Source organism: Malaclemys terrapin, chromosome 1 (assembly GCF_027887155.1).
Source record: "Malaclemys terrapin pileata isolate rMalTer1 chromosome 1, rMalTer1.hap1, whole genome shotgun sequence".
In the NCBI taxonomy this organism is placed as follows: Eukaryota; Metazoa; Chordata; order Testudines; family Emydidae; genus Malaclemys; species Malaclemys terrapin.
Window position 1 is genome coordinate 170,305,074 of NC_071505.1, and position 21,612 is coordinate 170,326,685.

Here is a 21,612-nt window from a genome sequence, read left to right on the forward strand (position 1 = left end):
AGTATATCTTTTTTGAGATGAGGAGACCACATCTGTACGCAGTATTCAAGATGTGGGCATACCATCGATTTATATAAGGGCAATAATATATTCTCCCTCTTATTCTCTATCCCCCTTTTAATGATTCCTACCATCCTGTTTGGTTTTTTGACCACCTCTGCACACTGCGTAGACGTCGTCTGAGAATTATCCACGATGACTCCAAGAATCCACGATGACTCTATTCATGGTATATAGACTATAAAAGGTTATACACAATTTTGGGATTTTTTTGTCCTGATTGATAATGTGTACAATACTAGTGTGTCACTGAGTCTTTCTTAAAATAATTGTTCTGTAATATCAGCAATGCTATTTTGATGTATAGTATAGTAAATCCAGTAGTTCTCTGCTTAAAAAAGGGAAAAAAACCAAACAGGTCTGTGAACAGTGTGTCTGAACAGCTATCTAAGTCAATTTCACTGCCAAATTGGCAAGCATCAGAAAATGTATTAAAAGAATAGACAATTCAGTAATGTCCAACAGATAACTAAAATTGAAATTTTATTTTTTTCAATAATATTCATCAGACATTTTTCTGACAAGACTTTACTGAAAGATGAAGTGCAAATGGGAACCCTGTAAGAATGTTTATAAGAATTGTACATGACATTTCTTAAGCGCCACTAAGTACACATTGAATACTCTGTAAGTATATAGGCATAGCAACATGCAAGTGTCATGTACCTAACATTACAATATGCATTTTGTTAACTTACAATTGTTGAGAAAATTAAATGCAGTAACTGAATTTCCATCATCAGTGCAATATGCTTAATTCCATTGGATTTTACTTACAGCATGATGTTTATATTTATTCTTAAAAAAATTATCCTTCCAAATGCAGCGAATTGCAAGTCTAATAGCTCAAACATTTAGATTAAGGACTTGAGCCAAATCCTGTTGAACTCAATAGAAATGGTGCATTAAGAATTTTGAGAGTGAGTTATGTATGAATCCAGTAGTCCACGAGGCCAAATCTCAAACATTTTGTTCACTGTTTAGCTGTAATCAGTACATAAAAGCAGATGATTTTATGGCTGTGTGTGTGTGTGTGTATTATATATATAAACTACATAGGGATATGGGAAAATCTAGTTACACTTAAATGAGGAATTAATATTCTCACTTGCTTTAATATTATCCAATATACTGCAGAAAGGAAGGGGAAAAGGAACAATAGTTCATTCCAAATACCATACATTTTTCTCCTCTTTTGAGCCACATAAATATTTATAAAGCAGAACTTACCTTAAAAATGGGGGGGGTGCATTTAATATGGAAATCCCCTAATAATTTTCATGTAAAACAAGAAGAAAAAGAAAAGAAAAGCTAGTAATATAAAAGAAAACAAAATCAGGAATTTTCAGCACTGTCCATAAGGACAGGATAAGACTGTAAGTAGTTTACGCTGAGATGAGAGGCCAGTGCTTATATAGAAAACACAGCTGGCTTGACCCTGGATACAGGGAAAGTGCTTAAGTGCTGACCCTTGGCAGGCTTAGCTTTTGCACCTGAAATCTTTAAAAAATTCTTTCACTTTTCATTGTAATAACATAAAGCATTCATTGGAAAGGAGAATCTTTCTTCCACCTCAGCAATTGCTCCTTTTAACACAGCAGAGCCTTAAGTCACTTACACACAAAAGATGGGGGGAAGGACAGATCCTTGGCAACACACAGAAATGATAAAGCTGGTTTAACCAGCTACTTGAGGGCTTTTCATTGTGTTAGGGAATCCCCAGGTGCTCTAGAGCCATATCAGCTCCTATGCCGTTTCCCTTTTTGACCCCAGTGCAAAGGGCTTTGTTCAGAAACATGGGCATGGCTGGTCCCTCGCAATTCCTAACTAATGGGAACAGCCCCCTTGGAGGCCCAATGGCAGTAGGGGTAGGTTAGAAGGGCCGTGGATTGGAATGGCATAAAACCAGGTTTGCGCACACCTCTTCCCCCTGCCCCCCTACCCCCAGCCCCATCATCCTTCTGAGTTGCTCCAAATGCAGTATGTTGGTGTGATACTTGAATAGCATTGTGGGTCTGAGCTAACTTCCCTTACAGTCTGTCAGATGATTCCCTTTGACTTTATTGGTAGTTAGATCAGGCCCTCCTAGAACAATCATGTAGGAAATCCTGGTGTTGAAAAGTTTCAGAAAATCTTTGCCATATTGATACATTTCTTTGATTTTTTTTTTTTTTTTTTTTTTTTTGGCACTAGATGCTACTGTAATCCCTGGATTGAATATTTGTATTGTAAAGGTACATTGGAGATATTAAGTTTAAATAAATGACAAATTAGAATATCTTGATAGCATGCATATTACTGATGAAATGCGAAAACTTGCATATATGGTTTTAGAATTGACATTACAAACTGACGTTCTTTGTTAGTGAAAGTAATTGTGTTACAGTTGAATTGTATAATGTTCTTCTCCATATTTAATAGATATTGGTATGGTATAACAGTGTGGTTTTAAACATTATGGGATGCATCTTCAGCCAATGTAAATCAGCCTATACTAAAAGAAATAGTGCTAAGCTGAGATATAGCAGCTGAGGATGTGGCCCGGTATCTACAGCAGGAGTCTCAAAGTCCCTGCCTGAGAACCTTCCCACTGCGGCCCATGGAGGAGAGACGCATGCAGCCATGCTGCCCACAGTGTCTGCTGCAGGCGCCGCCCCCCCGCAGCTTCCATTGGCTGGGGGAGAGGGACAGAGATACCATCACTAGTCGCCAGGCAGAGTCAGCCATGGAGGCAGCATCATTAGTTGCCGGGCAGAGTCAGCCATGGAGACAGCATTATTAGTTGCTGGGCATAGTCAGCCATGGAGCCAACATCATTTTTTTCCACAATGAATATAAACAAGTCAAAATACCGAACACAACTATCTGATGCACACCTTGCTGCAATCCTGAAGGTTTCAACTGCTCAGTCACTGAGGCCAAACATCAACAAACTGACAGAACTGAAGCATTGCCAAGTGTCTGGCAAACACTAAAAACTCTCTGGCACGCGAAGAATTGTATACAGTTGTATGACAGTTTTATTATTTCTAAGAAATTCAAAATAAAAAATACAATATAAACGTTTTCTTTTCTGAACACCATCTTCAGGGACATTATTGGCCCGCTGGGAGGATTTGAGAACTGGCACTGGCCATAAGGTAAATTGAGTTTGAGACCCCTGATCTACAGTATTACCCAGTGGGACTACCTACAACAGAAGATAGTAAAAAATGGGGTTGTGGGATAGAGGAAATTAGATAAAGAACCATGAATGCAGCCAAGTTGTTTTCAGTGTTAACAGAAAAACTTACAATTATCCCCTTTAGAGGCTAAATCTAAGACTTGGTAATATTTATAAAATGTATATAGACACTTCATAGTCAATATTTAACATGAGAGATAGCTTAACAGTTTAACTCCATGTTTTCAATTCCTACATTTCATCTAACTGGAGTTTTTAAATGTCTATAATCATAATATTATATGCAAGTATGGAGTGATATAGGAAATGGCACTCACTTAAGTTTCACAATATTACATGTAACATTCATTTTCTTCTTTTTCTATTTCATGTTCTCTCACTACTTTCAGTGAATTACTTTTTGCAAGGGTGTGACGGAAAACAAGAAGATGATAAAGGTCAGTGATATAAAATTTCATGTTTAGAAAAAGTTAACTTTATCACTAAAGGCTTTCTCTGTACTTTGACAGAAGCAGTTTGTACTCACAATGTAAGATTACCTGACAGTACTGTATTGTGAAAGAAATTGTGAAAATTCCAGGTGAGGTGGTTCAACAAAATAGAGGTCAGGATAATGCAGGTCTCCATTTCTTCCTCTCTGCTGTTCAAGCTTAAAAAAAAGCAGGGCATGTGGCAATACATTTCAGTATCTTAGTTTGCTAGACTCCCCCAAGAAGGAAAAAAAGAACAAGGTTGATCTGTTGAGTCAAAAAGAGATTACTGAGCAGGGTTGCCAAACTTGCAGTATGCTGGTAATGAAGCCATTAGCAGAGCTGAATTCTTACTTTGACCTAAAAGTTTTTCAATTGAGTCTAATAGGACCTAAATAGTACTAAAGGGGAGACAGAGCTAGTGGGGTGGGAGGACAGAGATGCATTATTATAAATTAAATATCATTGCAAGTAGAGGAATTAAGCATATTGCATTAAGCATGACTATTGCATGTGTGTACTTCAAAATTAATTATTTTCACTGCTTCCCCTCTTTTAAAATAATCAAAATGCATATTATAATTACATGGGTTTCCAATATCCATACACAGAAAGTACAAGATACTTACATGTAAGTACACTGTAGTTACCTATATTTTTGCATAGTTTTTAGTGTGTACTTTGTGCCACTTAATAAAAAGCATTACTCAGTTGTTTCTATTAGCAGCTGATTCAATTGAAGTAGCTGAATTTTTTTTGGTATGTTCATCACAGATTACCATTTCCTAAGAGTGAGAAGATTGGACACTTGTAGTAATCTAGTTAGGTGGTGGGAAAAGCTGTGGGGTGAACATGAAGTTTTACATCACCTCCTTATTAAAGAAATGGAATGTCAGATTCATGGTGTTAATTTAATATATTTACCATTAGTTTGAACAGATTAGTAAAGGTAAGAGTTCCATTTTCCTTTTGGTAACACTTTACAGTAAGTGGCACTAAATTACACTATAACTGCTGTGTTACATGGAAGTACATGTAACTACACTGTAACTGTCAAAATAGCTACTGTACATGTGCGTACATGGTAACTTCAGTGCTGTTTACAATCAGTTGAATTACATAATTACAGATGATCCTGTCCTTTCTCTTCATTGAGATAGTTATATATATATATATATATATATTATGCTATAATGAAACTACACATTAACTTCCATGTATTATTTAGAAAAGTTGGTTTTCTTCATGTATTCTTTATAGAGGAAGTCTCAGTGCAAGAAATGTGAAGACATTTTTAAGAGTTCCAGATTAAATTCTTAGCCTCAACATAAATATCAGGTTCCTTAAACTGCTTCTTGGATTCTCTGATGACACTAAACAGAATGGAAAGATGCACCCTTTTGCCTGTGATGCCACATGCCTGTTTAATGATTATGTTCTCAAAGCATAAAAAAATTAACATTGTTCTACATTTGAAAGTTAAAAATAATCAATGGACATTGTAAACTGGCAGTAATTAGCTACCTTGTCTTGAGAAAATTACATTGCATGTATTTGTAGGTGTGGATGTTATACTAATATTCTAACTAACATGGTTCCCATTCGGAGCGTTCATTTTACACATTTATCAGATTTCTTGACACTGTAATGGACTCAATATTTCTGAATGGGATCTTTTTGTATAAAGGAGACAGACAATGTGTTTTTACCTGTTGAATACTATACTTAGTTCTACGTGAGCCATGATGTTGCTTACAAAGGGCCTGGCACTGTAATTACTACCTTACACCCAGTGAAGTCATTTGAACATGTGGATGTAGATGGATGTAAAGAACTACCCAATCAGAATTCTCAATTCATTTATACTGGTTGTAGTGTTTTTACAGCCACTTCGCACAAATGTAAATGAAATCACAAGATGCAAGACAGTGGAAAATCAGAAATCTATTGAAAATGAGCACACATTAAGAGTTTTAACTAAAAACCAACCAATGTAATTTAACAGTCCAATTTATTTCTGGTTTTGCAATGTTTCAATGCTGGTTTTACACTACACTGACAAGTTGGCTTTGAGTGGTTACATCTAAAGATGCTCTAACACAGGGGTCGGCAACGTTCGGCACGCGGCTCGCCAGGGTAAGCACCCTGGCTGGCCAGCCAGTTTTATGTACCTGCTGACGTGACAGGTTCGGCTGATCGCGGCCCCGACTGGCCACGGTTCGCCGTCCCGGGCCAATGGGGGTGGCGAGAAGCGGCGCGGGTGAGCGATGTGCTTACCCTGGCGAGCCGCGTGCCGAACGTTGCCGACCCCTGCTCTAACATTTGAAGATCTCACTTGACATCGTGGTAAGTAATGATTTAAGCAACAACTCTACAATTCAAGCAAAGTGCATTTTAGATAGAGTGTATAAAGATGTAAAAGCAGCATTGATGAACAGTTCCACTTCAGTAAATAAGGCCCTGATCCAGCAAAAAAAAAAAAAAAAAAAACTTACTTTTTAAGCATATGAGTAGTTCCATTGAATTAGATGGAACTTCTCACATGCTTAAGTGATTTGTTGGCTCAAGCCCTAAGTCCTTAATCAGACTGAGATATACAGTATTGTAATGCTGTTAATGCAACTTACTGTTGTGACAAGAACCTTTCTGTTCTGGTACTAAACTAAATGATTTCCTTTGCCAAACTTTTAAAAGTGTATGCTTTGAAAGACATGAATATCTTGAAAACCTATACTAGTTTCAATGTGTCTAGTAGCACCTACCTGGTTCTCTCAAACTACCATACTATATTAACATATTATTGCATTTTTCCACAGATGGTATGGAGTGAACTGTAAAAAACAAGCATGCAATCACATCAATGCAGACTTATTTCTTTAAAATGTCATACTGTATATGATTTATTATGTTAACACTCAACCACATCATATTATTTATGTTCTGTATATTTTGAAAAAGTGCTGCTTGATCAACATCGCCCTCTTTTTCTTAGAAATTAACAAGATAAATGTTTCAACAAAAAGAAAGAAAGAAAACAAAACAAAAAATAATACTATAATATTCTCCTTAACAGGCTTATACTCTTCTGATAAATAATCTGACACAGCACCTTTGTCTTCCATTTTATCTTAATACATGATGATGTATTCAGATTCTCCCTCCCCCGCCCCCACAAAAAATAAATCCCAAGAGATAATCCTTTACAATAAGCCATCATGCTTTTAGACTTCACAAGTATCGCAACCGTATAGAAATATTATTTTTCAAAGGTGCAACACTTGGGAGAGGGAGATGAACTCCAAACGATACAGATTTTCATTCTCCAGCATGGAATCACTACCAAGAGTTGATCTGGCACCATTTTTATTTCAGTGGAAGAGGAAATAAGCCATTGGGCTTATAGTGTTTTGTTGTCATATTTAAGAACATGAGACTTTAAGAGAGACTTTCACCATAGAGCTAAAAGCATTGGTAGAAATTCTCTATCATTCACTGTGACATAAGTTTGTACCCCACAAAATGCATAGACAGGAATTTAATATAAAGAATTAGTCCATTTACCGTATACACAAAACATATATCATTTAACTCTTTTTTTCTTTTTTTTCTTGTGTTGTGGTTTTTTTTTTTTTTTTTTTTTTTTTTTTTTTGGCAACCCAACATAGATAAGCAGCTGTGGAACTGCCGAATTAAAAATTGAGAATTTAGCAACATAACAGTATTTTTTAAGGATATTAATCAAATGTGGTTGTAATTCAAAACCTGAGGCTGTGCACTGGTTGTTAGCTTAAAACTACCTTTCCATATAACATTGTGCTTCCATTGTATAACAAAGAAAAATTAACAAGAACTAGAAAAGTTTGCTGCTGAACAGTGCTAGGACATACAGACAAAAAATACTAATACATGTTATCTATTCAGAATATTGATTTAAGTCATATTTAAAGGGATATAATGGACATTAGAAAATGCTTACTTGTGACTGACTTAGCTATAGCCAAAAAAGTTAAATATGTATCAAATAATGTTTAATTGGATTTATTATATGCACTATATACAGATAGGAAAATGCTTTGCAATTGTGCCCCATGAACACTACAAATCTGAATAGGCAGGTGAGTTCATATGAAGCAAATAAATTATTAAAACCAAAATTACAGAAACATATCTAACTTGTGATCCCAAAAAGCAGTAAAAGGGCTGAATAAATTTGTTTTAGAATGAAGCTACCATTATCTAACTCTGCATAATCTGTATAGATAATACAGTGTGATGTAATTACCACCCAAGCATGGAATTAGTATCAAGGTACCATTTTTAACAATGTATTGATACTCCTTTTCCACCAAATCCAAGCATACAAGAAACTATACTATAATGTGTTCAGTTTGTGGTTCCTAGGGCATATGTTTCAAAAACAGGTTGCCTTTGAATTAAAGACATGTATAAAACATTCTTTGTAAACCTCTAATCTTAGATTTAATGTTTTATGTAAGTACATTATGTCCTTATCGAATAGTATTTGTTATGAAAATCATCCAGTGACATACTGATAGGGACCATGGTAAAAGAAAACTGGAAAAGAAGAAAGCTATATAACATTTAAAAATGTAGAAAACTCAATAGCATGATTTAAGATGAAGATTAACATTGTTAAGGCTGTATATTCAAGCACTGTATGTTAAGAGAGCAATGGATATGAATTTTAGGCAATAAGAAATGTCCTGCATTGTGGATGGTACTGTAAAGAAAGAATGATGCTGTCAACAACTGATTGTTGGCATAAACTGGCTATTTATAGCAGTATGTAAGTTAATAAAGTTTGCAGAAGATGATAGAAATGAATTCTGAAAGATGATAGCCAGTTTTCTCCAGCAGTCAGCCTGATAAGTAAAACTCAGAGAATCTAGGTCTGCATCTAAATGAAATACTCCTTTTTCTCCTCTGCATTGACTTGACTGCCTTCTGCATTGATAATGGCTGTGTCAGCATCAGGTGCATCTTCAGCTCCTTTAGCTTCATTTGTTAAATATGTTCCTATGGGAATCAGTACAATAAAAAAATAGTTATTTTACTTTAGATCGTTGTATGTACAGTAGATCTGTAACAAAGATCTAACTGGTTTAATGAATAGAGTGATGCAGAACAGAACTTGATGCACTATTTTAGCACTAACTATACTGGTACACATAATATTCTAATTTGGGCAAGAAGTAATTATGATTCATAACACTTGTCCCATATGCACATATATTTGCACATATCTATGGCAAAAAAAAAAAGGGTACAGCACGTTCAAAACCATATTTTTTCTATCTCCAGTGGCATGAAGCATACAAATATTTTAACATACAATAGTTTAAATGATATCACTGTGTATTATATGGTATATCTAGATAAGTAAGAAAATTTACTTTGAATGGCTTAGATTTCATTAAACACATGTTTTTGAAAAATGGCTTCTAATTAGTTTTGTACTCTCACATTGATGTAGGCCATTTTTTATCTGCTCTTTAATTCCACAGACTAGGATAATTAAGATTCTCTAGAAGTGCAAAACTGAAATAGCTGTATTAAGTTAACCCAGTCACTTCACATTGCCACTGACATTGCTTTGCTAAATAGTATAAGAGCAGGATATTAATAGAGCTGTATGCAACAGACAATTTTCACTTTGTGAAAAGTGATATTTACATGGGCTTGGGACCCATTTGTTTTCAGCCAGGAAGTAGAGCAAAGGTGCCACATTTTCACCAGAGTAATTAGAAATTTGTAATTTTTCACACAGTTCTACTGAAATTTAAAAAAAATATATTTCTCAGTTTCTATTTAGTAACTGAATGACTACCCTATGTAGAATTAGATTTCATAATAGTAATACTTTTTGGGGAGGAAGGTAAACTAAGGTTAACAACTACACTGCAAGCCATTCAGACATTAAGCCTTCAAAAATGTTTTTCTTTTTTTAACAATCACCTGGGTCAAATTCTAAAATTTGTCCTCTGTTTTACTTAGACCCTTCTCTCCATTGACTTTAATGGGAGTTTTTCCCTCAGTAAGCATAGTGTAAAAATTGAGTCAGGACTTCAGAATTTTGCTCCTGGAGTGAAATCCTGGCTACACTGGAGGCAATAGCAAAACTTATGCTGATTTCAGTGGGACAAGGATTTTACCCCTTGTTTTTAATGCAACTTATTGAATGTGTATTTAAAGTTTTATCTGATCGTTAAAGCCTCATTCAATAACCATATATATTCTGCTGAATTAATATAACAGTTAAAATTGTGAGGACATGTAACTGAGTGCTTACAGCAAAGGGCTAGAATCTAGGAGCATTCGTCCTTCTAAATCTCCCTTAGCCACTGACTCACTACATGACCTTGGGCAGGTTGCTCAACATCCTTTTGCTTCAGTGAATCCAACTGTAAAATTGGGTAAAAAATCAGGACCTCACTGAAAACCAGATGCTGCTTCTGAACCTGAGCTTTCCCAGGCAGCTAAATTCCAAAGGGGAGGGTGGGGGCAGAGAGGGCACGAGAATGTTTGAGGGTGAAAGTAATCATGAGGAAGTATTGCTGCAAAAGGTGATTGCACTTTGATTAAATCTGTCCTACCTTTATGTCTTGCCAGATATCGTCCAAGCAGAATTATAGAACATAATGTGACAAAGACAACTACAGCCACTATTCCTCCTATGAGAGCATGGTCAGGTCCAGTCTGTCCAGCCAAAGCATTTGGGTCTGGGGGGGGGGAGGGAGAAAAACAAAAGTTGTCCTGATCAGATAAGAATTGATATGAAAATGCACAGCAGCAAGTTTATACGGATCATTCTGAAAATAGGGCATTTCCCTCTTTAATATTCAGGGTGGTTATTCCCCCTCTTTTACTACCAGTATCTTATCAACAGCATAGCATTGTATGTATTCCCAGACTGTTAAAGCCCTGAGGACATCACAGTTATGAAAAATGTTACCTTATTCTTCCTTGGCAGAGGTTATTAAATGGGAAAGGTTTCTGGTTTTGTCCTAGTTGTATTACAACTGAAAATCTGCAATAGCTATTTATAGAAGCAAAAACAAGGAATTGAGAATTGGGGATCAGACAGCATCAGCAGAATACTGTCTGCATAATACATAATTTATATGACTGAGTCTCAGTGGGGATCCCTTATATAGTCTCTTCTTGTCATTTCTTTCCGATTGCACGAGAAATAAAAAAGGAGATAAAGTGCAGGCTTTCCAAGTTCTTCTGCAGATGGCTGAGTCTGCAGGAATTTGGTCAGATAAATGTATCATGTATCCTTAAAGATCCTTGTTCACTCTCAAATGTTGATTTGTGAATTTACTACAGTTATCCGATTAACACTGACTTTAGTAAACTCTAACAGATTTTAACAATACATTAGCAGTTTCATTTCATTCACTGTGCACAAAACATTAGAATTATTGTCAGATTTAAGCTTTTGATGCTGGTCATTTATCTATTAGTGAGCCTGGTGCATTACAGAAGGCTCCAAAGAAGCAATTATGGAAAATGACACTGTTTAGGGGTCAGTAATTCCCCAGAGCTTTTGAAGAATGAACTGGTAACCTTCAAGTGTTGCTTCATCTGAAATATCATAGAGAGGGGGAAAAAAAGAGTCAATCCTACAGTAGCATTGTAAGATTTCTCTTCTTTTTTTAAATGAAAAATGCCTCAGTCTCAAACTAATAGTAATTCTCCCAAGATTGAGGGTTGTGTATTAGCTTGCTCGCTCTATAGTAATCAGTCTGCACACACTGCTTCAAGGACATTTCCCTTTTAGGCGTTGTTTATATTCTACAAACAGTTTGCAAATAGCTGTCTTGCAACGGCGTAAGAAGGAAATACCATTAACACAGAAAAGAGGACAAATCAGTAAAATCTGACTGGGAAAAGCTGCTGACAATGTATGGGAAGTGTAACACTCTTGTTTGGCTTTTCTGTGATATTTTTATTAATTTTCATAAGGACACAATCACAAATACAGAAAGATAAAAGATGTACAACTTGTATATGTTACCAAATTCTGCATATTTCACAGGTAGCCAATAAAATTATGCAATTACACAGTTACAGCTTGTCAAAGCTGCAAGACCAGATCATACAAATCAGACAAATTATACAGACATAAAATGTTAGGGTGAGGGTAAAAATAACAGTAATGATAATAATAATAATGCCGTACACAAATAGGCAAAAAAAGGGGAAGGGAGCAGGAAGCTGGAGGGAAAAAGCAAAGAGGTGAGGTGGAATGGAAGTCTGGCATTATTTGAGCTATCTCAGCATTCTTTATCCAAATGTATCAAGAACCAGGATCCAAATTTCTTCAAATTCATATAATTGCTCTCTGCAGCAATAAGATATTCTTCTTCAAGTGCTTGCTCATGTCGATTCCAGTCTAGGTGTGTGCATGCCCAGTGCGCAGTTGTCAGAGATCTTTGCCTTATCAGAATCTGTAGGATTGGCAGTGGCGCTCCCTTGAGTGCCACGCTCATGCATCGGTATATCAAGCACCACCGGCCCTATACCCTCTCAGTTCCTTCTTACCGCCTGTGGTGGTTAGTCTAGAGGTTTCGTCTCTTCTGCCTTCGAGCCTTAGGGCCTTGTAAATAGTTTGTTTATAGTTGTAGTTAGAAGTTAGAGTCCCAACGGGGACTTCACCCTAGGTAGGGCATGCCCTGGTCTCCTGGGTTTAAGCCCTGCGTGGACTGTAACAGGTCTATTCCTTTAAGTGACCCCTATAGCAGCTCCCTCAAGTGCTTGGGGGAATCAGTGCTCAGTGCTCCCTCCAAATAGCATGGGACACAGCTGACTTGGTGGCTAGGCTGGTGACATCAGAGGCGGTTATGAGGGGCACTCCTGGCTTCAGACCGCCGGCCTCTCCCAAAAGATGCAGACCTTGATCCAAGACCTCCCACTTGATGGGATTGGTCTTTTTTCAAAGCAGACGGATGTGAGGCTGCATGGGTTAAAAAACACTCGGGCTACCCTTCGCTCGTTGGGCATGCATACTCCACAGTCGGCAAGAAAGCAGTTACGGCCGCCTGTGCCGCCAAGACCTTGGCAGCCTCGTCCGGGGTCTGCAAGGAGAAGGAACAGGGATGTTAGTTTCAGCTGCCATCGTCTTTCCTCCTCCTGCTCACCTGCGTGGCCTGGCAAAGCACTCTGGGGGCCAGAAGCGCTGGTTTTGAGGGTGCAGTCGAGAGCAATGTCCCCTCCCAGGATCCACCCCACTCTTTCCTCAACCGTTTTCGTCCCTACTGTTTGGCCTGGTCACAGGTGGAGGAGGTCCCTTGAGACATGACAAGAAAGGGATTCTACTCCCATTATTTCCTAATCCCGAAAGCAAAGCGGGCCTCAAACCCATTCTGGAACCTGCAATGCCTCAACAAGTCTCTCAAGGTCTCCCTGGCCTCCATCATCCCCTTCCTGTATCAGGGAGATTGGTATGCTTCCCTTGACTTGAAGGAAGCTTATTTCCATTTTTCAAGGTCACAGACATTTCCTCCGTTTCATAGTGGGTGGCCGCCATTTCCAATTCATGGTGCAGCCCTTTGGCTTCTCATTGGCCCCAAGGATCTTCACAAAAGGTATGGTGCAGAAGCCACTTACCTGAGATGTCGAGGGGTCCAGGTTTTCCCGTATCTCAACGACTGGCTCATCAAGGGCAGGTCTTGGGAACAAGTACAGAGGAGCCTGGATCTGGTGCTTTCCACCTGCTGCAACCTGGGTCTGTTGATAAATGAGCAAAAATCCATCTTAAGGCAGTCCAAATAATAGAGTTCGTCGGGGTGGTTCTCGACTCCACATGAGTCGAAGCCTTCCTTCCGGAGGCTTGTTTTCAGGCCATGCCGGACCTGATCTCCCATGTAAAGAACCACCCACTCACCACGGCTCACACCTGCCTGTGATTGTTCGGCCACATGGACATTTGGGCCACATTCATGGTCAGTCATGTCCAGCTCCGGCCTCTGCAAGCCTGGCTAGTGTCTGTTTACATCCCTAACAGACATGACCTACACTGGGAAGTCAGGGTGCCGGATCATTCTGTCATCCCCGGAGTGGTGACTGAACCCTGGATCAGTGTTGGAGGGAGTTCCCTTCCTGGCTCTGGCCCCAGTCCCGTTGCTGACCCTAGTCTCAGATGCTTCGGACCTGGGCTGGGGAGCCCATCTGGGTGAGTTCAGCACGCAAGGCTGCTGGCTGCAGGACAAATTGGCCCTTCATACCAATGTCAGGGAGCTAAAACCAGTTTAGCCTGCCAGGCTTTTTTGCCCCACCTGAAGCGCACTATGGTACAGGTCCTCACAGACAATACTGCCACGATACCGCCACACAACAGGCAGGGTGGAGCCAGGTCGTCGGCCCTTTGCCAAGAAGCTCTCAGCCTTTGGGACTTCTGTGTGTGGCATGCCATCCATCTGATGGCCATGTGTTCTGTTCACTCTAAGGGATGGACAGGGGTTCCTTGTCAGATGCTTTTATGCTCCCATGGTTGGGGCCCTGATGTACACCTTCCTGCCAGTACTGTTGATCCACAGAGTCCTCATGAAGATCAAACAGGACAAGGACAAGATTATCCTGATAACCCCCGAGTGGTCTCGCCAACATTGGTTCGGCACATTGCTAAACCTTTCAGTAGCCTCCCCGGTGTGGCTACTTCTCTGGACGGACCTGATGTCCCAGGACCACAGCAGTCTTCTGCACCCTTCTGGAGGCATAGCACTTGTCAGCATGGCTACTGCATGTATGAATGCGGACGAGCGGGACTGCTTGGCCTAGATTTAACAGGTCTTGCTGGGTATTAGAAAGCCCTCCACCAGAGCAACTTATCTGGCCAAGTGGAAAAGGTTTACATGCTGGGCTTTGGAACAATGTGTCTGGGCTGAGCAGGCCTTGCTGCAGGTGACCCTGGATTACTTTCTGCACCTCAAACTTCAGGGCTTGGTCCTGTCATTGATCAGGGTCCACCTGGCCGCTATTTTGGCTTTCCACCCTCCCTTCCAAGGCAGGTCAGTCTTCACTCATGACATGATGGCCCAATTCTTGAAAGGTCTGGAGAATCTTTACCCTCACATTCAGGACCCCGTCCCTCCCTGGGATTTGAATCTCGTGCTCTCGAGGCTCAGGGGCCTCCCTTCAAACCTCTGGCTTCCTGCTCCCTTCTCCTTCTCTCCTGGAAGGTTTCGTTCCTGGTTGCAGTTATATCTGTCTGCAGGGAATCTGAGATCAGAATGCTTACTTCAGAACCTCCCTGTACAGTAGTCTACAAAGATAAGGTCCAGTTGCGGCCGCACCTGGTGTTCCTGCCCAAGGTAGTTTCCCAGTTTCATGTCGTCCATACTTACCAGTCTTCTTCCCGAAACCCCATAAATCCGAAGAGGAACGCAGGTTGAACACCTTGGATGTCAGGAGGGTGCTGGCCTTCTATATTGACAGGACAAAGCCATTTCACAAGTCAACACAGCTGTTCGTTGCGGTGGCAGACAGGATGAAAGGTTGCCCAGTGTCTGCTCAAAGGATTTCGTCCTGGATCACAGCCTGCATCCCATACTGCTATGATCTGGCAAACGTGCCTCCACCAGCAATAGTCAAGGCGTACTCAACTAGAGCAAACGTCATCAGTGGCCTTCTTGGTTCAGGTGCTGTTCAAGAGGTCTGTAGAGCTGCTACCTGGTCAACTGTCCACATGTTTACGTCCCATTATGTACTTACCCAGCAGGCCTGGGACGATGCTGACTTCAGCAAAGCACTGCTGCAAGCTGCAAGACTGTGAACTCCGAGTCCACCTCCATGGGCACTGCTTGTGAATCACCTAGAACAGAATTGAAATGAGCAAGCACTTGAAGAAGAAAAAACTATTACCTACCTTTTCATAATTGTTGTTCTTCAAGATGTGTTGCTCATGTCCATTCCATTACCTACCCTTCTGCCCCTCTGTTGGAGTTGCCGTCAAGATGGAAATGAGAGGGCATAGGGCCAGTGGTGCCTGATATACTGACGCATGAGCGCGGCACTCAAGGGGGCGCCACTGCCGACCCTACGGATACCGCTAAGGCATAATCTCCAATGACCGCACACGTAGGAATGGACATGAGCAACACATCTCAAAGAATAAGTTTCGAAAAGGTAGGTAACTGTTTTTTCTTTCTTTTGCTACTAACAAGGACAGGTCCAAATACCAGAGCTCTATTATGTCATTGTGGTGGAGTTAGCATAGCAGATACTAGAATAAAATTTTCTGCTGAGGTTTGGTTGCAGAAACCAAGCTCTGTTTTTCACTCATATCCACCTCTTTTCACAGCTGCTTGAATGTGAGATAGTCCCATTTCAGATGCATCAGGAGTTCCTTTTTCTTTGTTATAGCACCAACAAAATCAGAAGACAGTGTCCCCCCATCTTGTACAACTTCTGTTGTGTCCTCTACGTTTTGAATAGAATCTTTTGCTGGATGAGGCATGACCTGAGATCCACAGAAGCATTTTTAACATTCTATAATATGCTCTGCCACTGGGGTTCTTTTGAGTACTGTGATTACGTACCTTCTCATGCTTTCACAAAGAACTCCAGACGGACAGTATTATATGATAATGGAATAAACGTGAGACTTACATGCAGACCAGGATTGTTTCTCTGCTCTTGAATAGAGTTATTCGCCTAAAAGATGGGTTGTTTTAGAGTAGAACTCTGCTTTCCTGTGTTTCTGTAAAAAGCTAAACGGGGTATAGTTTCTTGTAGTTTCACCAGGAGTTAGGAAGATGCTTCCTCTAAAAGCAGGTAATTCTTTCATTGCCACGTCTGTAGTTTCTTGCACCTTCCTCGGAAATTACTGGTAGTAGCCACATTAAAGACAGGGTATTTGGCTAGATGGACCACTGACCATCTTGTAAATTCCTAGATTCCTTTGGATTACTGTGGATTAATGAGGTTCTACTGTTTCTGTATGCTGATTTTTCTGAGTTTTGAGAGTCATTTTAACCATTTATTTTACCTTTCTCTGGGTGTTTAATTTTTAACATGCTGAATAATTATTGACACATCAAAGCAAGACTACATCTCAGAACCTGTGAGTACTGTTCTTCGTAAACTGTACCCAATAACCAATACATTTCATTAACCATTTATACTGTATCGCCAATATTATAACAAAACTTCTGATAACACAAGAAAGTTGCCCACAAACATGTCTTTTGGGGGGAGCCTAGTTTCCCTGATCCCAGATAACAATCCATAAAATAATGCTGCAAATTGAGAAGCCCTCTATAAATTAGGAAAGAATGCTTGTTTAACATTTTAAAAGTTATATATTATACTTACAGGGTAATGCACTGTCCTTTTGCAGTTCATGACATGAGCAGATTCCCTTGAGTGAATTACAGCCTTGCATTCACTTTGGGGCTATCCATTATCTTATATGTAATTACTACTGTAGCCAAAATGCTTCAGGAACTGCTTCTACTGCACAGAAACACTGGGGCATATTCACATCTCCATGTATTGTGAAGATTTATATTTTTAACTTCCATTAAAATTAGTGGATGTGATGTGTGTAAATCTGGGTAGCGAGCTAAGGATATACTCCAAAATCTGCCTTTGTCGCCGTCCCCTCCCCCCAAAAAAAACTAACTAAAATTAACAGTGTTCAGGGGATCTTCAGATTTTCCATTAAAATTATTAATGATATTGTCCTGTTGAAATATATATGCCCAAGGAGATGAATATGGAATTAGAATTATCCAGTAATTTCTTGTGGATACTGCAAATAGATAATTACATTCAAAATTATGCTCCCAAAAGTTCCAGAGTAGTTTGTCCTCTATTAAAATATCTAGAGGATTTTGATGAATTAACACAAAACAGCTGAACATGAGTCATATGCTGTGATATTCAAATTCAGGACTTCTGAATCAGACCCGATCGTGTTCCTTTAAGGACCAGCTTCTCATCTTTTTTCTTTACACTTTGATGGGATTAAACAATAATCTTAACACCGAATTGCTTAAAACAATAAATTCTGAATTCACTGGATTTCTTTGATTCCTCCTCCTTATGAGGCCTGTTCAACATAATCATTCTTGATGCTACAAAATCACATCTGTCCAGCTTTTGAGGATGCTCCCCTTATTGGCATCATGCACCCCATGTCATTGGTCCCAACCTCCACACATAAGATGCCTACATGAGAGAAAAACTGGATCACTCATAAAGAAGCAAGATGAGGGTGAGACATAACAATATCACAGATCTGTGTATAAATAAAGGTGTACTTTATGTTCTGAGGCCAATCTTATAGGAGCGCAATTTATTAAAAAATACCGTAGGTCCCTAGTATTGGTATTCACACAAATTGCTAAGTAGTTTTTCATGAGTTGATGTAAGTTATATGTTAGTTATTCAGCTAATTTCATTTTCTCCTTGCACAACCTTATTCATGCATAGTTAATTTCTCTGAGCTAGATGAGGGAGAGGGTCAGCTAACCCAAAAGATTAGTAATGTGAGAAGCAATTGCTAAAAAGGGGTGCATGTTTAGGGGTGACAGTCATGTATTCCCCTTTTCACTCAGGATGAGCTTGAAAAGCTTCAGAGCTTGTCTGAAGAACCTACTGTGGAGCCCACCACTGGGAAAGGCATTCCCTCTTCCCACCAGCCCAGACTTCTCAACTACTATTGTATGCTTCCCGTGAAACTTATGGGGGCTGGGTAGCAGGGTTTTCACATGGCCGGCAGGTCCATTCCTCATCATTTGACTTCAGAGACAGCCTAGTGGGTCTTCTGCCTCCTTAATACAGTAACCTCTGCTGATATCTGTGCAGCTCTTCTGCTTTGGAGCACTAACACCCAGTAATTCAATTCAGTCCAGAAGGCAACACTATCATTGGCTTTTTAGGAGGCACATCTCAGGAGGTTGCTAAGAGGGTAGAAAATCTAAGGGCTGGGAGCAGGTCTCAAGAGTTTGTGTCACAGTTCTTAGCTGTCTGGAGCCATCCTCTGGCCACGTGGAGAGGTGTGTGCCTAGATCTGGCATAGTAGCTGCAGCTCAGGGCTGCAACACTTAGTCCAGTGGCAGGTGAAAGTGAGGGAAAGAGGACTGCTCCCCTCCATAAACCAATCAGGATGCTTCTTGGTACTGGCTCTAGTGGAGAAGATGAGATGCACTCAATGGATGCTTCTGTTCAGGGTTCCTATAGTTAAACAGGCAGAAGCTGAAGTAGGGAAGTGGTGCAATTGGAGTGGGGAAGATACTTGTGGTCAGTTGACAAGGGATAAGGTATGTATGTTGGTGGGGCAATGAGGGATCTGCAGGACAACCAGATATCAGGCCAAGTTCTATTCTTGGGGCCAATAAGTGTCTATCTCTTCACTCAATGACACAGAATGATAGCAGTACAGACTCATACCAGATTTCTGTTGAATAGCTCTGATTCATTTGGAGTCCATCTGGTTTACTTGGGGTACTATCCATCTGGGACCATGAAGGAGAGAATCCATACCTCTACCACCCATAGTGCCAAGACCACCTGAGGTTCCCAAGGAACAAAAGTCTCCCACAAACAGCTCTTCACCTTTTGGATTTTTGGAAGCATTCATAGTGGTTTTGAAATAGGAAATGTTTTCTTCAAAGCACACATGTGATGGAAATCAAAAGCCCATTATGAAGATAAATTAGCTCAGGTCAGCACATGGCCAAACTTGTCTTCAGAACATGAAGAAGAACTAGCTATGAATGTCCTTTTATCCCATGATTCAGTAATCTATAGCCAGTGGTCTCCTGGTCCCCTCATAACCAGAATCAGGGAACACTAGGAAACAAGCATGTTAGAGAATCCAGCAGGAGACCTGCAATTTTGACAATTGCACACTGATGCACAAATGCAACAACTGCAGGTTCCCATTTTTACCTTGTTGGTGGGCATCCCTGACCTGGATGTACACACTATGGTATGCTGACATTCCAGGTGTACAGTATAGCAGGTGTACAGGAAAGCAGTATAGCGGTTGTAAATTAGTCTTAAAATATTTCTGTTTCCACTCAGTGTGATTTAGTTCCAGGTCTTTCCAATCATGCCCCAAAGTGTGGATGCTTCATTGTGTACTGTGCCATTAGACTGGAAGTTTTGAGTAGTAAGCAAAGGATTCAGCCAGAACCGGAATGAAGTACCCTTTTGGTTACACAAGAATGCGTAAATGGAACCAATTGATGCATTCACAACAGAAAGTCAGTGGCCCCAAATAGCACCAATCCTGAACCAGCTGTGATGGGTTGTCATACCCAAGGTACAGTCTGGGAGGTGTGGGAATCACTGTGCCGTGGGAATCATATATTTTCACACTGCTTGGTTGGAGACATAGCCAGCCTTGCCAAGCCCTGTTATCACCCAACATGACAGCAGGTGACGCCATTGACTCAAACTGAGCTACCTGAGTGCAAACAGCACACACCAGCCAATTGCCCAGCTCCCCAGATATGCACGCACTGCTGGAGTATAAACTCAAAATTATACCATCTTGTACTGCACAGGGATCTGTACAATGTAAGCTCATAAATAGTTTGCTCTCCCCTCGATGTGGGCAAGTTATGCAACAAGCCTGTGTTTACCAAGCTGAGATTTTTCCCCAGACACTTCACTGAAAGACACACTGGTATAGATAAAGCAAAAAAACAAGTTTATAACTACAAAAGATAGATTTTTAAATTATTATAAGTGATAGCAAACAGATCAAAGCAGATTACCTAGCAAATAAATAAAACCACAAACTAAGCATAACATGCTACAAAGATTGGATATGAGTTAGCAATTTCTCACCCTGACTGATGATACAAGCACTCTGCCAGGTTTCCAAACACAGGCTGGGACCAGCTCTTCCCCAGTCCAGTCTTTGTTTCACAGGTGTTTCCGGGAATGTCCTTGTGTGGGGAGTGAGGCCCCAGATGATGGCAGACGCCACCTTATATAGCTTTACCATATGGCAGGAACCTTTTGTTCAAAACTCAATTTCCAGCCTAGTTTGTGGAAAAATACAGGTACCCGAAATGGAGTTCAGTACCATGTGGTGTGGTTACATGCTCATGTGTCATAGCAGTCATTTCTTTCAGGCTGGCTGAAACATTTACAGGAAGGCTAAGCTTTTCCACAGCCCATTGTCTTTGTTGATGAGTCATTAGCACTGTCCAGCTTCATCATTGTTGTACCTGAAAGACTAGTAGTGGGTGTTTTCCAGAGTAAACACATTTGAAATACAGATCCATTGTCAATATTCATAACTTCAGATACAAAAATGATACATGCATACAAATAGGATAATCATATTCAGCAAATCATACCTTCTCCAGTGACTCCTTACATGACTCATTTGGTACAAATTGCATCATAATTATGTCATAATCATAACATAATCATACAACTATGAAGAATATAGGGTGCAGTGTCATACCAGTTAGGAGGAAAATTTGATGACAGAAACTTGGTGCAGTTACTGACCAAGGTTAGGAGGAATTTGACTGATCTGAGACACATTGCCTGGCATATGCCTTGTATGTCTGACTTCTTATGGTAGCTGTGGTGGGGAGCCATCTAGGGTGACCAGATGAGGGAAAGAAAAAAATCTGGACACATGCTGGCGGCGCAAAAAAAAAAAAAAAGTGCTGCCGGTGGATATTGGGAACAAAGATCGGTTGGGATGCGGGACACACCCCGAAATATCGGGACGATCCCGATTTTATCAGGACGTCTAGTCACCCTAGAGCCATCAGACTAATTACAATCAATCAGGCAAAGAAGTGTATCAAGAGAAAATTAACCTGGGATTATTGTGTTGATTACTGAGAGACATTTGAGTTGTTATATCTATACTGCCCTCATTTGTTCCAGCCAGAA

The 21,612-nt window shown here is 40.0% G+C and overlaps 1 protein-coding gene across 6 annotated transcripts in view; it reads right to left on the reverse strand.

Moving 5' to 3' along the window:
* Window positions 1-517: 517 nt before the first annotated feature.
* The window catches only part of CADM2 (cell adhesion molecule 2), a 516,203-nt gene continuing 495,108 nt past the window's right edge, over window positions 518-21,612 (reverse strand). For 5 of the 6 annotated variants that reach the window (XM_054046941.1, XM_054046929.1, XM_054046910.1 and 2 more), the window contains 2 exons: window positions 10,329-10,454; window positions 518-8,751 (listed from right to left, as the gene is read on the reverse strand). In XM_054046941.1, the coding sequence (XP_053902916.1) occupies window positions 8,633-8,751; window positions 10,329-10,454 (245 nt within the window). In that variant the 3' untranslated portion in view covers window positions 518-8,632. Of the gene's footprint in view, window positions 8,752-10,328; window positions 10,455-10,477; window positions 12,816-13,347; window positions 13,468-21,612 lie in introns of those variants that run through there. The other variant, XM_054046920.1, reaches the window with a different exon arrangement.